At 38.3% G+C, this 18,688-nt stretch overlaps 2 protein-coding genes across 2 annotated transcripts; one reads left to right on the top strand and one right to left on the bottom strand.

The window, feature by feature from the left end:
* The first annotated feature begins 9,376 nt into the window (after positions 1-9,376).
* Dan (uncharacterized) lies at positions 9,377-11,712 on the top strand. Its single transcript, XM_070303420.1, has one exon. The coding sequence runs from the start codon at positions 9,895-9,897 to the stop codon at positions 11,338-11,340; it is 1,446 nt and encodes a 481-aa protein (XP_070159521.1). The 5' UTR covers positions 9,377-9,894; the 3' UTR covers positions 11,341-11,712.
* A 112-nt stretch (positions 11,713-11,824) lies between these two features.
* Positions 11,825-17,188, bottom strand: LOC138937295 (dynein regulatory complex subunit 7). Its single transcript, XM_070303424.1, has 3 exons — positions 16,743-17,188; positions 12,242-12,367; positions 11,825-11,918 (listed from the first exon to the last, which is right to left on the bottom strand). Exons 1-3 carry the CDS (start codon positions 17,091-17,093, stop codon positions 11,883-11,885), a joined length of 513 nt encoding a protein of 170 aa, XP_070159525.1. The 5' UTR covers positions 17,094-17,188; the 3' UTR covers positions 11,825-11,882.
* Between the last annotated feature and the right edge of the window lie 1,500 nt (positions 17,189-18,688).

Here is an 18,688-nt window from a genome sequence, read left to right as displayed (position 1 = left end):
AGAGAGAGAGAGAGAGAGAGAGAGAGAAAGAGAGAAAGAGAGCGAGCGAGAGCGAGACGACCTACTTCGACGTGGTCCGCGACTCACTCGTCGCCCCTGCCGTGCTTGTCCCCCTGCAACCCCCTTCGGCGTTCCCTCGACCGATCCTCGACGCGTATACCGTTGCGCCCTCAACCCCCTCCCCCCTCCCCATCCCCCTTCCGTCTGTCCGTCCCTCGCCGACCCTTGTTCCCCCCGCCGCCCCGCTGTCCCCTTTGCCGTCCGCCTCTTCACGACCCTCCAGGCTGTGACTACCTCCTCCTCCTCCTCCTCCTCATCCTCCACCCGTTCCCCGTCCCTCTCACCAACCTACCCTACGATGCCTCCCGCCGCCTCCCGCCGCCACCCGACGACGGACCCGAACCCTTGGCGCCCCTTTGCTCTTAGCCGCGGATGCGAAAGCCGCGCGACGGTGTATATGGGGGGGATGCGAAGGAGGCGAGCGAGCCGAGAGCGAGGTTCTATCCAACGAGCCACAGGCAAGTTGCCGTAACTCGCGCTCCGGTAAATTTCCACGGAGACCCTACTGCTTCTCTACTCGATATACCTGCTCTCTCTCTCTCTCTCTCTCTCTCTCTCTCTCTCTCTTAGCTATCCACCGCCACACACAGATATGCCACCCTTGCGACACGGGTGCTACGGGCTTGGCCGGTGTATACCTGCTATATACGCGGCCGCGCTTTCTCTTAACGCGCTCTCCATTTTCTTCATCATCGCTCACCTTCTTCTTCCTCTTTTACCTTCTCCGTCTTTCGCGATATATACGATGAGACCGACCCATCCGCTAGCGCATCGGGATTTCTTCCCGCGCTGCGATTACCACCAGCTGCCGTTCGCTGCGAGACGCGTGTCCGCTTACGTGTCATCGGAGAGCCGGATGACGGGATACGTGCGACGATGTGTCAACGCGGAAGGGAAGGGAAGGGAAGGGTAGGGGGGGAGTGGGAGGGTGGGGAGACTACATCTCGATTTTCTTTTTTTATCGGCTGGAAATTTCGAAATCGCGCACCGATGGGTTCCCGCTCGATTAAGGACGGTCGGCGAGAGGCCAAGAGGGACGGACGGGTTGATGGCTGCGCCAATATAGAGCCAAGGGTGTAGGAGAGATATCGCGTCGGAGGGTCTACTACTAGCTCGATTAGGACGCGAATAACGGTGCGAGGGCGAGGGCGAGGGCGAGGGCGAGGCACCCATCGGACGGCCGATACGCCACCGAGAGCGACGGAGGAACACGTCCACCCCCGCGACGTAGGGTTGATCGATCGCGCGACGCATCGGGGCTAGATTGATTCCGGCAAAAAATAATGAAACCTCTTTGCGCGCCAAGCAACCGCGGTGCAACGCGTGCATTTTAACCCTTTGATCGTCCGGGCCTAACGATTAACCGACAATTTTATTCGATAGAACCTAATCGTCCACCGATGTGTCGACCAATATTGTACAATATTGACACGATATCTTCTGGATTCGATAAGAGTAAATATTTTCTTTTCTCGTATAATAAAACTTTTACTTACAACGTCTCATAATTTTCAAAAAAATTATATATTTCAACTATAACTATATATATATATATATATTTTTTTCTTATTATTGTTTATATTTTCAGCAATTAATTTTCTTATATAATATAATATTTAAAAAATAATATCTAAATTGCTGAAAATATATAAAATAAAATAACTTATCCTTTATTGGAATAAAATTTTGTACTTTTTTTATAATATAACAGCGCGATAAAAGTTTATCGAGTGTTACGAGTGTGGAATGAGTTCGATAGAACGAAACTGGATGCGAGTTCATCTCGGTTTAACGGCGAGACCGAGAGGTTATTAATTTTTCTCAAGTTTTTAAATCAATTTTTTCGAAAAATAAATTTAAAGAAAAAAATATTTCTATTCTTTCGCGCACATCTCGAACCTACACCCTTTTCGCTCGTACAATTATTTATCTTCATTAGCTTACAAGTTACGACTGCGTATATACAGTATTAAATCGGTGTACTTGCGTCGTGTATTAGGAATTGAATGAATCAATTAATTGAATCTCATATATTGGTTCGTATATATATTGCACAATAGAACAAGTTGCGCGCATTCGAATGTATACGAACGAGTGAATATACAGGGTGTCCCATTTTAATCTCCTTAGGCAAATATCTCAAAAACCAAGCCCGGAAAAGAAAAATGTTTCCGACAAAAGTTATTTGGTTTCGAGGGGGCCGTAAGATGATACCATTGGTTTGACCTTGGAAAATCATTCGAAGGTCATGTGAAGGTCAACTTAAAAATCTTAAACGGAAACCCCCATTTTTTATTTAGTATCCTTGTAGCTGACATCGAGAGCTTTCCAAAACGCTATAATAAAGTATTTTTTCATTAAGTACTTTTCGAGTTATTTTATATTTTAATCTGACATCTTTTGATATAAAAAATTAAATATCTCATAAAATAGTTAGTTTTCGATAATCTTACCGTAATACTTTTATGTACAGAATAATGAGACAAATCAATTAGTATAAAAAAATAATAGTTTGAAAAAAAATTATTTACGATGTATTTTTTTAAACAATTATTATTATTATTTTTTTTGCACTAATTGATTTGTCTCGTTATTCTGTACATAAAAGTATTACTGTAAGATTATCGAAAACTGAATATTTTACGAGATATTTAATTTTTTTATATCAAAAGATGTCAGATTAAAATATAAAATAACTCAAAAAGTACTGAATAAAAAAATTGTTTATTATAGCGTTTTGGAAAGCTCTCGATGTCAGCTATAAGAATACTAAATAAAAATGGAGGTTTCCGTTTAAGATTTTTAAGTTGACCTTCACATGACCTTCGAATGACTTTTCAAGGTCAAACCAATGATACCATCTTACGGCCCCCTCGAAACCAAACAACTTTTGTCCGAAACATTTTTCTCTTCCGGGCTTGGTTTTTGAGATATTTGCCTGAGGAGATTAAAATGGGACACCCTGTATATACGCTGAAAAGCCTGCGCAGAGCCGAGCTACACTGGGGGATATATGTACATTCATGAGTCACTCCATTCACGAAATGTGAATTCTCGCTTTGCGAACTTTCGGGGTCAACGGATCGAGAATGGTTGGCCGCGTGTTTCACTTCTCGTCCGATATATCGAGTCTTATCCGATAGATAATACATCGTCTATGAATCTTTCCAAGTTACGTGTATGGTCGCAATGATATAGTCGCCGCACGGTGACTCCTCTATACCGAGTGTATTAATCCCAATGTTATTCGAGGAAAGTTGCGCGACAGGGGACAAGGTGTGGAGGTACAAGTTTCACGGGATTTCCTATCAATGTATAGTGTACCAACAATGTGGGAGAAAGAGAGATACGATTCGTAGAAGGAGGAAGGATGGAGATTTATCACGAGAGATCTTTCACGGTTGCGAGAACGGCGCAGGATAACGACAGTGGGGATAATCGTCGTTCGGAAGTCGGTTGGGGTCGGCGGGAGGGGGAGGGGAAGGGGGAGGGGGCAGAGAAGTAGCAGGAGGTATCATTCACTTTGCGGGAGTCGCACTCCTCTGCCGCTCGTAATAATTTTCTTTTTTATGAATGAACTTGACTCTCTCTCTCTCTCTCTCTCTCTCTCTCATTTGTCACCCCGTTTTCACATAGAAGGCTGAGTTTATCGAGACATTGACATTGACATTCGTCGAAACTTAGAGATTCCGTCAACGATAGCCAATAATAACCGCATTTTTGGAAGAAATTAAACGATACGCGCGTTCGATCGATGTTCGATAAAAGGGATCGACGCGTTACACGAACATACAATTTGATATTCGACTCGTTTATAAACCTGTAGATGGAAATCGTAAAGCGGGGGTGAAAGGCGAATTATTCACTCGATCGCTCGAACGAACATTTTATCCAACCGATGATCGAATATCGCTAGCGCAACTAATGACTAATAACGCGACGATTAGAACGATTCGGCAAATAGTTTCAATGCGAAGCAAGTTATCGGCGACAATAGGACGCCGGGGCGAGAGAATCGGAGAGCTGTTTATCGATATTATCGTCCGCTATTAATGCCGCTGGCAGCGGTACGATGCCGCCGCTCTCGAATGAACGAACTAATTTTAAACTTAATAAATTTATTATAATATTCTATATAATTAATTTTAGAATTTTTTGATTATTAAATTATAAATTAAATTTTACTTACTCGTTAATTAAAAAATTATGATTTTTTTTAGAGTCTAATTATGTAAGAAAATTTAATGAGATAAATTTTAAAAAATATTTTACATTTATATGAATATCCATTAAATAATTCTATCAACTATTAGTTCAGTATTTTATTTATTACTAATTACTCTATTTTCTATTATTAAAATTTGCTCATTAAAATCAATTTCTGTGCGTAACATTAATTAATTAATTAATTAATCTTTACCAATTTATATATGAAGAAAAATTTAATAAATTTTAAAAAAATGTCCTTAATAAATCTTCCATCTCCAATAAATATTTCTTACCGATGAAACTTTGGCTCCCTGTTAGGAATATTTTTATCGATTCAAATTATTAGTCGAATTTTTTTTATCCATACATTATGAATAATGACACCGCCGCCTTGAAGGAACGATAGCGAGCGACGCGGCCGCCTCATCACGCATGTCGCGCGAATAACCCGCGCGGCTCGGTATACGTACGTCACGTGTATGTGTGTGTGTGTGTGTGTGACGCGCGCACATACGCACACATAATTTCATCGCGCTCTCGCACGTATGCGCGTTGCGACCGCGCGCGTCTATGTCCTTCCGCGAAAGGCAACGAGGACCGGACGCGACCGACTCTCGACACCGTTCGTTCGGCACCTCCGCTCTCGCGCCAAGGAGGCAGGTGAAAATTAATTGTACGGGTTTATCGACTCGCGGAGTCGACGAGTCGAATAGAGGAAACGCGGATCCGCGTTTCCACGTTTACCTACTCGCGACGGCGCGCGCGTCTTCGCGACGCGTTCTACAACACGGGACGCTATCGATCGATTTTCCTCTCGGCGTCGTCGTCGTCGCCTTGTCGCTCCCTCGTTCCTCCCCCTTCCTCCGCCGCTCCTCTTTCCGTTTGTCGATTCTCTCTCTCTCTCTCTCTCGCGTAACGCTTCCTCGCGAGGCGCGTATAGCGCGTGCGAGACTCGATTCGTTAAACGTGGGTCGAACACGCGCGCTCCTTATCCGCGAAATCGTATTTTTATTGTCGCCAGCGCTCTTAGCAACGCTACGCATAATCATCGCGCGCGCGCGCGTAATAATTCGCGCTGGGGGTCAGCTGCTCTTCCCGATACGAATATAACGCGTGACGGTCATCTCGAAAAGAAAATTATATTTCTTCCGCTGGCGGAATCAATCCGGCGAATATACGCGCCGTGTCCGCGCACAATTCCAAAGCATTTTTCTTATCCAAGTATCAATCGTATTCGCATCAATTTCACGCACTTTCCTTGTAATTTGTCTCTTGGCTTATTATCGTATAATCTCTAGTGTTTTCGAATCGATCGAATTTCAAATGTATCCGCAAAGCTCTGTCAGCTTCTATACGTACATTTCATTCGTCACGTACTAGATACGCGGGAATTTGTTTTTTTTTTTTCTACTATAGATATAAATTTTTAAATATATTATATACATTTAAAACACGCGCACACAAAGAAAGATATTTTTAAATAATATTTTTATTAATATTTTATAATAATAAAGAAATAGCATTTCAAGAATATCAAAAAAAAAAAAAATATATATATATATATATATACAGGGTAGTCCTCGTAACGGTCGCCACGATTTTTAAGGCACTTGCAATAATCTGACATAAAAAAGTTTCAAACAAAAGTTGTGTGGCTTCAAGGGGGCCGTAAGATGGTGGCAATGATTTGACCTTGGAAACTCATTTGAAGGTCACGCGAAGGCCAACATTAAAATCTTAAATGGAAACCCCCATTTTTTCTTTAGTATTCTTGTAGCTGACATCGAGAGCTTTCCAAAACATTATAATAAAGTATTTTTTTATTAAATACTTTTCGAGTTATCTTATATTTTAATCTGACATCTTTTGATATAAAAAATTAAATATCTCGTAAAATATTTAGTTTTTAATAATCTTACCGTAATACTTCTATGTACAGAATAATGAGACAAATCAATTAGTATAAAAAAAAAAATTGTTTTTAAGAAAATTATTTACAATGTATTTTTTTAAACAATTATTTGTTTTTTTTTGGCACTAATTAATTTGTCTTATTATTCTGTACATAGAAGTATTACGGTAAAATGATCGAAAACTGAATATTTTACGAAATATTTTATTTTTTATATCAAAATATATCAGATTAAAATATAAAATAACTCGAAAAGTACTTAATGAAAAAATACTTTATTATAGCGTTTTGGAAAGCTCTCGATGTCAGCTACAAGAATACTAAATAAAAAATGGGGCTTTCCATTTAAGATTTTAAAGTTGATCTTCGCGTGACCTTCAAATGATTTTCCAAGGTCAAATAATTGTCACCATCTTACGGCCCCCTTGAAACCGCACAACTTTTGTTTGAAACTTTTTTATGTCACATTATTGTAAGTGCCTTAAAAATCGTGGCGACCGTTACGAGGACCACCCTGTATATATATGTATATATATATAGACATACATGTGTTCATTCTCGTTCTCATCATCATCTTATACATTTCCATTTACGATTCTAGTCAAAGTGCGAGTCCGAAAACCCTAAATGTATGCGATCAGCTGATAATCATCAGAGCTGCGATGTCGGTGCGTACGGATACAAGATTGGAATACCGTCGCGATACGGTATTATTCATCCGCGACGGTAAATGTCGCGATGCCCCGCGGCGATATATACTCGCGGTAAATTTACTCTCGAATTATCGCGAGAGAGCGAGCTCCTTTCCGCACCGCGTCCGTCGCGTCGCGGCTCGTACGGATTTTAGGCCGCGCACTCGTAAATCCGGCTCACCCTCGGGAATTGCTGGGCAGAGGTGGCGAGGTTGGGATTTTAAGGGTTTTGCTGCATCCAACATCCTCTACTCTTCTCTCTCTCTCACACTCTGTCTTACTCTCCTATATTTCACGCAAAAGACCGACAAACCTCGGTAAATATTGTAAATATTGTATTACGGGGAATTCTCTTATCCGAAACGTAAAGTTTCGTCCACGCTAGACTTGCTCCTTTTATATACGATACTTTATACGCGCAATCGGTCCTTTTTTTTTTTTTTTTTTTTTTTACACACGCGATGCAATCGTGTAAAATTCGCGTGGTAAAATTTTCAATATTATCAACGCGACGTTATTACAGAGGCACGAAAATGCGGACAAAGGAGTAGCGATGCTAAAGCGAAGCTCTTTCGACGGCCTCGACACGCTTGAAAAATTCTCCCGGAAAATGGACGAGTGGTCCTTCTCGGAAGGACCTAATCCAGTTGGCGACGCGCTCGCCGTTTATTTTCCTCGCTTGTAAATCTACAAACTATTATTTCGAACAAATGATCGATTCGTTAAGGCACGTCTGAATATCCGATCGCGACGGACAGAGATGATATCGCGCGAGGAATTATTTTTCGCGTCCGATACGATCGAAAAATATTATTGATAACGGAAAGAGAAAAAGAAAATACAATAGTGATGACGAATGGCGCGACGAGAGAGCAAGTTTTTGCATCTCGCGCAAGTTTCCCCTCTCTCTCTGTCTGACAATAAGTTTGAAAATTTCTAGGTCCATAGGCGAGACAACCCGCGGATAACCACCGTGAGCGCGATCGTCGTTATTCGTCGTAGCCGTCATTGTCGTGGGGTTAAACGATATGGGGAAAATAGACGCAAAGGAAAGAAAAGGAAAGGAAAAGGAAAGGAAAAGGAAAGAAGAGAAGAGGAAAGGAGGGGAGGGGTGGGGTGGACGCGAACAATTCGTCGGTGCGAAGAAGAGTTTGGTAGGGCAAGGAGGACGAGGAGGGAGGAGACGGGAGACGGAAGACGAATCCCTCGTTGACGGCGCCAGTGCAAAGTGCGAGCGAGGCGAGTTAACGGTGCGAGGAGTGGGGTTTGGGGCGCGGAGTGGGGGGTTTGCGGCGCGCGAATCGTGATCCGGTGTGATGCGCATCGCATTGGAGAGGGGGGGGGGGGGGGGGGCGACACTCATCCGCCTAGACAGCAGCAGCGGGCAGCCCGTTGCCGTTGGTGGTTGGTGCGCGTCCTCGCTACGACGGTACGATCAGTCGCGTTCGGCCGCCTGCCGCGAAACGTCGAGTTATAAATACCGGGTGCGGCGCGTAGAATTTCCTCCATAGTCCTAAGGGTCTGCGATCGGTTGACTCGCTAGAGCCTGAAAAGTATCGGATGAGATCGAGCGAGACAGTTCCCAAAGACGGTGAGCGGTTATCGCGGTTATATATTATTCGCGCGCAACAATTCGAATATACGAGATACTCGATAGACCGGTTAATCGCGGAACGCTCGAGTGTCGATCGTTTTCCAACGATCGTGTAATTCGGAGATTGACAACAAGCGCGAGACCTTTTTTTCCCCGTAGACGTCCGTATGTTTCGGCCCGTGACGGAAAGAGAAACAATTTTACTTTTTCGTTCGCGATCGTCTTTCGTCTCAATTTTCGCGGTTCGGATAGAGACGATTGATCGCGCGAGTGCTTATATTCATCGCGGATACGTAGCAGCAGCGCGAGAGGTCGGAAAGAAGGGCATATACTTGTATTCGTTCGAAGCAACGACGTGTGACGAAAACACGCCGGCGATCTAGAACCCATGTTCGAGGTAGTGCCGCGAATCTATGTTAGAACGCGCGTGTATGTGTGTGTGTCTATCGCCGTTTTCAGTTTATCCAATTATTCGTCGTTGATCGATTAGGAGACGAAAGTGTAAGTTTAGGCAAGAAATTAGGACGAATACGCCGGCTGTCTACAACTGATCTCGATAGGGGAGGTCTATCGGCTATATCGCCGTCTTCGGTTCGCCCGATTCGTCGTCAATCTGCGCCCCAGCCGCGTTCTACTGTTCCTCGTGGTACAACGATAATATCGTTTCCCGCGCGCAATGCGGATTGGTTGGTAGCCGTAACCGCGAGGAGCGAGGAGCGAGACCAACACCCGGGGCAATCCAACGCGCAGCGTTTTACTCGCGCTAGCGCCGTCAGGCAGAGAGAAGCGGAAGAGCGGCAGCGGAATCAGCATCAGCCGGTAGCCTCGCTATAACGGAGGGCAGCAGCGTGAACACGCGGAGGAGAGAGGGAAAAGGAAAGAACGAGAGCTAGAGGAGAAGAGGAGGAGGAGGAGGAGGAGGAGGAGGAGGTGGTTGTAGTCACCCGCCCGACCGACCGACCGACCGACCGAGTTGTTTCATTCATAAAAAAGTTCTTTATTACTCTCTGTGAGCGCATGTGCTATTCCACGACGGAGGAGAGGAGGACCGAGTACTACTACTACCACTACTACTACTCCCCCGACCGGCTGTAGCGGCGTAACCACGTTTACACACGGCATTATTTACTACTGCGCGAGATACGAATCGGCACGACACACGCCGTACCGACAGCGTGGCGTACGGATCATTCTCTCTCTTTCTCTGTATATGCGAATTTGATAATTGGATAGCGTGAGTATTATCTCGCTTAGTTTGTCTCGCTGTACGATTCCGAAATTGATCGAGAGAGATCGTCGTCGTCGTCGTCGTCGTCCTCGCCGCGAAAAAGTTGCGCGCCAACCTGGATTCGTCCGAGATAAACTCCGCCGTGGACCTCACCCAAGATTTGGGGCGAGGCACGGATCATACTCAGAATCGCCGATTGATGCGAGATCGTCGGCAACAATATTCGGACAGCAGGGACTCGCGGCATAAAAACATTGACTTTCCAACTTCTTCCCAAGATCTGCTGGGATACGAAGATCGGCGAGAGACTAGTCCGAATAACATCGTCGCGCACGGTAGTAAATTAAATAATTCAGCCATGCCGCGCAACGAAACACCGCAACGGACAGCGGGAAAGCGTCCTTTAAGAGCGCTTACGCCGCAAGAAAAATTGGACGCCATTAGGAGGGTCCACGAAGGTGAGTCGAAAGCGTCGGTAGCACGCGACATCGGGGTCCCGGAATCCACTCTACGAGGATGGTGTAAAGCGGAACACAAAATTGTAAATCAGGTTAATACGATGAAGAGCTCCGGTAGTTTCGAGAGACTTTCATCGCCCTCGGAAAGTGACAGAAGCACACCGGGATCATCGTCGCGTCCTCCATCTGCCAACTTGACTTCTGGACCATCGACGTCAGGTGGCAAGGAATCGTCCGGTGGTACCTTGGAGGAAGTCGAATCCGGATCGCCTGCGAAGCGCATGAAGGTGGAAAACGACGCACCTTCCACGAGCGAGCCATCGATAACTTCTTATTACGGTCATAATTTGATAACATCTTACTTATACACACTTATGAACGCGCAACCCGCGCTAAAGAGCGCCTTGTTGGAACAACAATTGATCAATAACAAAGCATTGCTGTCTAATGCTCTGATAGATGGCGGATTTTCCTCTTCTGGATATTCCACTAGCAATGCATCGCTCGGTAACGTATCGATGATGGGTGGTAACGCGATGTCTAGCGCGATGAGCGCGCAAAGAGACGTCAATGGAAAGAAGACGAGGCATCGTGTAAACATGTCCACGTCGATAGGAAACACCTTTGCCAGGTGTTCCTCTTCCAAAAAACACAACTTGACATCGTCGCCGATCGAAAGAGAAAATAATTTAATATCTATACCGTCGACATCGTCGGGGATAGTCAACGGTAATCACGTGGTCGGACCAACCATGTCCAAGCCGTTGCAAGATGGCAAACATATTAACGACATTGCTCAACAATTGTTACTCCAACAACAATTGAAACAACAACAATCCATCAATTTTAATTCGGACCTGCTTACGCAGTGGGTCAATCGTTTCGAACCGGCCATGCGGAATATTCTAGACGAGCGACCCGTCCCGAGCAACTCGGTCAACAACAACAATAATAATATCCATAAAAATAATAACCAGGTTGAAAATCGCAAAGCCAACTCGATTCTTCCACCGGGGATCCACGAAGCGGCCGATCATGGTGCCAAGTTTGTTACATGGTTGAGAAAGCATGGATCCATTTTTACATTTCAGCAGGTAAAACCGGTAGAGACCATTGTTGAGCAAATTGTCGCGTGGGCCAAACCAAGAGAGATCAAATCGGACGACAAATCAAATTCTATGAGCTAGCTAAAGCAACGTAGAAAAAGATTTGTCAAATAAAATAACCGAAAATAACTTGTAATGATTAAATCAATTTTCTGTACTATATAATCTTCAACATCTGTATATTAAACTTTATATATGAGTATGTATATGTGTGTGTGTCGCGTGCGTGCGTGCCTGTGTGTGCATATATGTACATATATATATATATCAAAATATTATAATTATATAATAAATATATGTGTGTGTCTATATATATATATACACATATAATAGCGCGAATATATATATATATATATATATATATATATTCTATTTACATATTATATGGTATGTGTGTGCGTGTGCGCGTGGTGTGCAAAGAGAAGAATAAATACGCATTTGTGCGTGTATGTATATATATATATATATATATATAAATATATGAGTGTGCGTTCGCGTGTGTGTATATATATATATATGTATAAAGATATATAAATGTATATAAAATTTGTATATATCTATAACTGACTATTAGAATAGTATAAAAGTCACGAGAGTCCATACTTTCTCTCATACGCATAATGTCAAGAGTTGTCGCAAGTTGGGCGTCTTCGAGTTACCTTGAAAAATGCGACAAAATGAAATACAGTTTGAGAATTAAGTTTATCGTTTTAATATATGTCGCATTATTACTAGACGTTGTATATTTTTATGTATATTATTACTGATGTATATTTATATTTGAGAAAAACAGTACGCGATATGCGCGCGAATACCGCGATTCCTATGTATTCTACCTCTTATTTTTATTTTTATTTTATTTTTTTTTATTTTTTTTTTATTTTTTTTTTTTTTTTAGTTAGTTTTGCATTAGTTTTACACGAGTTCTTTTATAATTAAGGATTTTTTAAAATGTATATTAGTAGTTTGTTTATATACTTACCATAATAAACTCTTCGTTTAGTGGTCGATACGTGATGTGATTACTGATAAACTGTGCACATCCATGCCATGTATACAATTCTGGATATGGCGGCGTACTTCGACGAATGCCAGTAGATGTAAATTTCTGTAAAAGTTGAGAGACATTTATGTTAGAATATCTTTATAGTGTATGGGTGCACTTTTTTTAATTATTCAGTATTATAATTATTCCATCTTAATGCTATAGGAATGTTAAATACCCGGTATAATATTTAACATTATGGAATTATACTGTAGCTGGAAAAAGGGGGGAAAAAAAAAATATTGTAATTTATATACAATTTATATATATATATATATTTTTTTTCGTTTTCTCGTCTCTTGATACCAACAACATCTACTGACATTTTTATAATTACTATTTTATCTATTAAGTAAAAAATTTGTGAATGTGTGTGTGTGTGTGTGTGTATATATATATATATATATATGTATATATATATACATATACATATACTACGTTGAAATACAATACATATAAAGCGATATAATTTTTAAAGAAAATAGATTTGTGTAAGGAAATGCTTATACCAAATAACACAACCAGTGCTGTGAAGCAATTATAAATAAGACTGGTCCCTGCACTTACATGCAAATAGTGCAGGTAAATTATTATAAAAATATTTTGGGTGTAAGTAAATTATAATAAAGTAAATTTTCATTATTTAAAAATGATTATATAAAGAGAAAATCTTCTGTATCATATGTGACAGAATTCGATTGTATGATGAGCCATTGCTTTCCAATATTTTCAAAGTTAACATCATCAAAACTTCATCTTTCTTCTTTTAACGTATTTTTATAAATATTCTTTAATCTCTTTTGAAAGATATTTTTTTTAATATGTTTTTTAATTATCTAATACACACCAAAAATTTTATTTTAATTTTGTTCGAGTGCCACGTAGTGTAATCAATTTTCCTCAAACTAATTGACTTGAAATGCTAGATAATTGAAAGAAGTGCAAGTAATTGCGATTGTCATAAATATAAAAAAATGGCACGGTCTTGTTATTCGATATTGAAAAGTGCGATCGCGCTACTTGGTACTCTTGGAATATTCCTTTTCATAGTTTTGCTTTATAATGTGATTTTTGTTAATACAAACGAAAAAAAAAAAGAAAAAAATCATTACACAAAAATTAAATTGTGTCAAATGAGATGGCAATATCAACGCGCGCGATCAATATTATAATTTTTTTGAAGAGAGATGCGACTATGTCTAAAAATAATATATATATAATATAATTCGTGGTACTCGAACGGTTAAAATAAAATCTGTGGTGCGTATTAAGTAATTAAAAAATATAAAAAAAAAAATATTGTTAAAAAGTATAAAAAATATTTATAAAAATTTAAAAAATTCTAAAAAGTCAAAAAAAATTTTTCGTATATCATATTTAATAATATTATAAGTTACATTCATGATGATGTTTATGAATTATTCGTCTCTATTCATTATATATATCTTTTAATATTTTTTACGTATTGTCGTTCATATATATATATCATTTTTCTTGTAAAGTTTATAGTAATATGGACGTAAAATTATGACCGATTATAAAACATTCCTCATTTTTAGGCATAGTCTTACTTTCAAAAAATTATAATAATATTGATCGTCGTTAATATTTTACTTGACATAATTTAATTTTTCTAATGAAAATTATATCTTTGTATCGACAAAAATGATTATAAATTAAAATGCATATAAAATTAAACAAAAAAAAAAAAATATTTTTAAGAATTTTTTAAAATATCCTTTCATTTTTCATCCCGTCCCCTTTTTCTATTTTTTATATACTTTTTAATAATTGATTCTCTTTTTAAGCGGTCTTTATCAAATTTAGCGAATACATAGATTAAATAACATTAGAATCGTAAACGGAATTTTTTATGTAAATATATATATATATATATATATAAAAAATAAAAATTGATTTGATAGAAATTGATGAGAGCGAGATTGATGAGAGCTTCTAATTTAAATGTTATTGTGGTCTTTAAAATATTGTAATTAGAGAGAAGGTATGAAAATTGATATATATATTATTATCATATAATATTATACTATTTTGTTTTTCGGCTTTACTTTTTAAAAGTGACAGTTAAAAAATGAAATGTAGATATTTATTTATTAGAGACTGTTGAAACTGTATTACAATTTTGATACTATTGTTTGAAACTTTTGAACAAACAATTTTTTTAAATACGGAAGAAACTGAGATCTGAAAAGTCAATTTCTAAAACTGGCATACTCGATAAAAACTAGGGAAATATAATAGTTAAAAATGAAGAGAGAGAGAGAGAGACAAAAGAGATTTAGAAATCTACAAACATGTAGAAATTATAAAAAATATATTCCGCTATTACTATTATTTAATTTTGATACTTTCTCTTTAATGTACTAATAATTTCTTTTTTTAACACCAAAAACTATAAAAGACTATCAATCGTGGATAAATATCATTGATAAAGTAAAACTGAGAATAAAATAAAATTGCCTCGCGAAATAAATGATGAAAAGAAGAAGGCTCATAAATTCGAGCCAGAGCGCAAATGTTTGATAACAAAAGAGCTTGTTTCTTTACAAAGCAAAAGTGAGACTTATTTAACTTCTAAATACACCTATTCTATTGTTAACGATAAAGCTAAAACGACAAAATACTGTCGTTCATTTCGGCTTGCCTATCTAAAGTTGTAATATTATACCGTAATATATATTTATAATGCGTGTCTTATTGATTTTTTAATTTTTATCATTTCTGTGACCTCTCTCTCTCTCTCTCTCTTTTTCTCTTAGTATATAACATTGAACAACAATGTTTACCAGTGTTTGAAAATTTACGCAGGTAAGGAACGATATGCAAAACATTGTTTGATTCTTGAACTTGTAATAAAGCTGCTCCTGAGAGTAAAGGTAACCAAAATCTCTCTCTCTCTCTCTCTCTCTCTCTCTCTCTATAATATCTATTCTATATTATATCTATAGACTAATTCGATATTGAGTTCGACACGTGCCATTTGCACGTGTCTCGCCCGGTCTCGCAATGGATATGTATATTATTCGCGAAACTCGTGTTTTGTTTTGCTCGTGTTACAGCTTTATTAAAGGTCGTTATTTCATGCTCGTTCGCTCGGTTTCTCGCTGATTCTGATCCGAAACTAATTATATATTTTAGTACCGATCATTCGCCGTAGCGCGAATGTACACGCTAAGAAAGGATGATCTCGATTGATAAACGCATCAGACTAAATGAATTTAATACTTGATACGAATACTTGAGCAAGTACCATCGCGAATCCATTACCCCACGGTCGGTATTCTACAAGGTCAGTTTATCTATTTGTTTATTATGCTGTCTTTTTCAACGCATGGTACACACGCATGCTTTATCTTTACGTAACTCGACGATTCTTAGATTTTGGAAACTTATAGAGTGTATCTACATATGTTAATAGTGATGTTATAAAAATAAAACTATGCACGTATATTTGTATCTTTATCTACAGTGCAGTTATCCCATTTGCATATTATGTATTTTTATAAATACTTTTCTAAGACGGACTCGCAGCTAAACTTTTCAACTTTTCTACGAATCGTCTCACACACACACACACACACACACACACACACACGCACGAACGGTAATGGATTTCTCCAGATAAAAGAATTATTGGTTATTAAAAATTGTTTTACTTTTATTTAGTTTTTATGTAATTACTCGCTTAATGGCAAAGATAATTGAAACAATAATGTCGGAATTTTCTCTCTCTCTCTCTCTCTCTCTCTCTCTCTCTCTCTCTCTCTCTCTCTCTCTCTCTCTATATATATATATATATATATATATATATATATATATATATATATATATATATATATATGTATATAGCTTTATTTAGTAGTATTATCAGTCTTATTTTCATTTCTTTTCTCGTTTGGAATAATTTTATATGATTAATTAAAATACTTGTAATACATTTATTATTTCAAAAAAACTCACATGTTTCTCTATATAAAAAATTTTCTTTCAATTATGATTTATATAATTTAAAGTAGAAACGATTGTGAGATAAAACGGTTGAAATGAAAAATTTGCAGTTAATTTACACATACGGATAAAAGTGCGCAGTCACGATCGACTTTTGCAAGATCGACATATTTATCCTTAATATATATATATATATATATATATATATATATATATATATTGTATTTTGCTTCTCTTTAACTGATATTATACGCATGATTTATTAGATCACTGTTATTATTCGCAGCGAGAGAAGCGAAATAATTTTATTCAATTAAGATAAAAAAGTTTTCAGAAAGAAAGAAAGACAAAAATCTTTCAGTTTATTGTATTCATTTATTGGAACATCCCGCTTCCTCTAATATCAACCAAGGATTAATATATTTTTTTTGAATGAAGAATTTCATATATATATATATGAAATACCTACTTGTACACCACATTCGTTTTCACATGCCAACAAAAGCGGTCGGCGATTCGCGTCCCTCGCGTGAATCTGTCGACGAAAGTTTTCCGCGTACCACAAAAGCAACCTCTCCTTGTTATCGACGCGTCGATAGGTATCCGGAAGTGATTGCGCATAAAGATCCTTCGTTATCGGGATATCCGACCAGCATAATTTGATGAGGCACAACTCGCGTTGCACTTGCCGCAATATCTCCTCGGTACATCTAATCTCCGATAGCACTTTACCGTTATTATTCGCAAATTCTTCCATCTCGTATACATTTCCCGGCGAATTCGCATCGTCGCCGAAATTTTCTCCGCGCGTCCGATTCATCGTCGCGATATCGCCCGATTCACGTCATTGACGACGACACGCGTGATTTCAGTTGCCGAAACGAGGAGAGATACCCGGATTTAATCCCGGCCGCGATTGTTTATCAACGCGATTACGAAACCGCGATTCGAATTCGGATTGCCGAGTAAATAATCGGCCGTTGCTATGGCAACGGGGGAATCAGGGCGCGACACTGCTGCCGCGTACCGCGCTTCGAGAAACCACCTATGATGGCAGCACCAAACAATTATCATTTCTCGCGCCAAATATATCATTATTTAAATAATCGCCGGTGAGAAGGATGAAAACGTTTTTTAAATTTTATAAAACTTTACCCGTTCTTTACACCGCTGCTCACGTTTGCATACGCGACATATAATTTTAAATTATTTGCGCTAATGCGATATCGCATTATGTTTTTATACGAAAAGAATTAATTTATTTTTCTTCATCTTTGTTTTTAATGTATTACATTGTTGAGAAAAGTTGCGCCAAGAATTATGAAATATTAACGATAGAAATTTATCATCGAGGAATAAATTCATGAAACAGCTTTAACGACAGAGCAATCGGGGATTGCTACAACCGCGTCAGTCAGAGAGAGAAATCAGTCGATATATGCATAAATAATCCATTATAAGTAATATTTCAGTTTATATCAAATTTTCTATATTTTGACATAAATAGCGAAAGCTTTCAATTAGTAAGATAGAGATTAAAGAGCAAATTTTTAGTACAATAATTATCTTTGGAATAATATATCAAATATGTAAAATTTTTTTATTCGACATTTTAGTAGAAATTTTTTGTTGGCTTCATTATTGAAAATCAATGCTTATTACGTTTACTTACACAATAAAGAGATAAAGATATATGTATATCCTGAAGCTATAATCATCAGTACCATCTACAAAAATGGATGCGAATCGTATCTAATGATATAATGTATCTTGAAAAATACAAAAAACACTGAGCAAAACAATAAAATAAAATAAACTAACAGAGATTATATATATAGTGATACTTTTTTAGACTTGTATCATTTATATTCAATGTCACAGATCACAAAACTTATACATGTACGGGGCATCAGCATCAGCATCAGCATCAGCATCAGCATCAGCTGTCGCAGTATGCAAGGCCATCTGTCTGCAAAATATTTGTAAATAATTCGTTTTATTTATATTTGTTCGTCTAATTTATTCGATGGCAAACCATTAGAAGCTTTTGACTTTTTCTTACACATTTCGATACTCAGTGTAAATTTCATCATGTCACGTTTACTGATAAATAATCTATGCGAAGAATCTAAATGCAGTGAGCGATTATCAATCTCATCGAAAATAAAAATAATTCAATAAATAATAAGTAGTTCAACAATTTTTCGTTATCTTTTTAACGCAATATTACAAGAGGCAAAGTTATACGTATATAAAAATAGACATACAAAATTTACATTTTTTTTTCAACATCTTTTTATATTAAAATATAACACACAAAAGCGATATATAATCAGTTACCAAAAGATAATAATTAATGGTAACGATGTTACAAGTAACGCAAGCTACTTTTCAATCCTGATTTTTATCGGTATT

The sequence above is a fragment of the Polyergus mexicanus genome, unplaced genomic scaffold (assembly GCF_030449975.1).
Source record: "Polyergus mexicanus isolate NDT 795.1 unplaced genomic scaffold, iyPolMexi1.0 SCAF_10, whole genome shotgun sequence".
NCBI classification, from domain to species: domain Eukaryota; kingdom Metazoa; phylum Arthropoda; class Insecta; order Hymenoptera; family Formicidae; genus Polyergus; species Polyergus mexicanus.
The sequence above is the reverse complement of the archived record's forward strand: the minus strand, read 5'-3'. Positions and strand labels throughout refer to the sequence as shown.

What these genes read in the sequence shown, in the direction of transcription:
- Dan (XM_070303420.1), top strand. Translation starts at nt 9,895, where the DNA reads ATGCGAGATCGTCGGCAACAATATTCGGACAGCAGGGACTCGCGGCAT.
- LOC138937295 (XM_070303424.1), bottom strand. Translation starts at nt 17,093, where the DNA reads ATGAATCGGACGCGCGGAGAAAATTTCGGCGACGATGCGAATTCGCCG. An exon ending in AAAACGAATGTGGTGTACAA is followed by an intron (nt 12,368 to 16,742) that starts GTAGGTATTTCA and finishes CAACTTTTACAG; the next exon opens with AAATTTACATCTACTGGCAT. An exon ending in TAAACGAAGAGTTTATTATG is followed by an intron (nt 11,919 to 12,241) that starts GTAAGTATATAA and finishes GCATTTTTCAAG; the next exon opens with GTAACTCGAAGACGCCCAAC.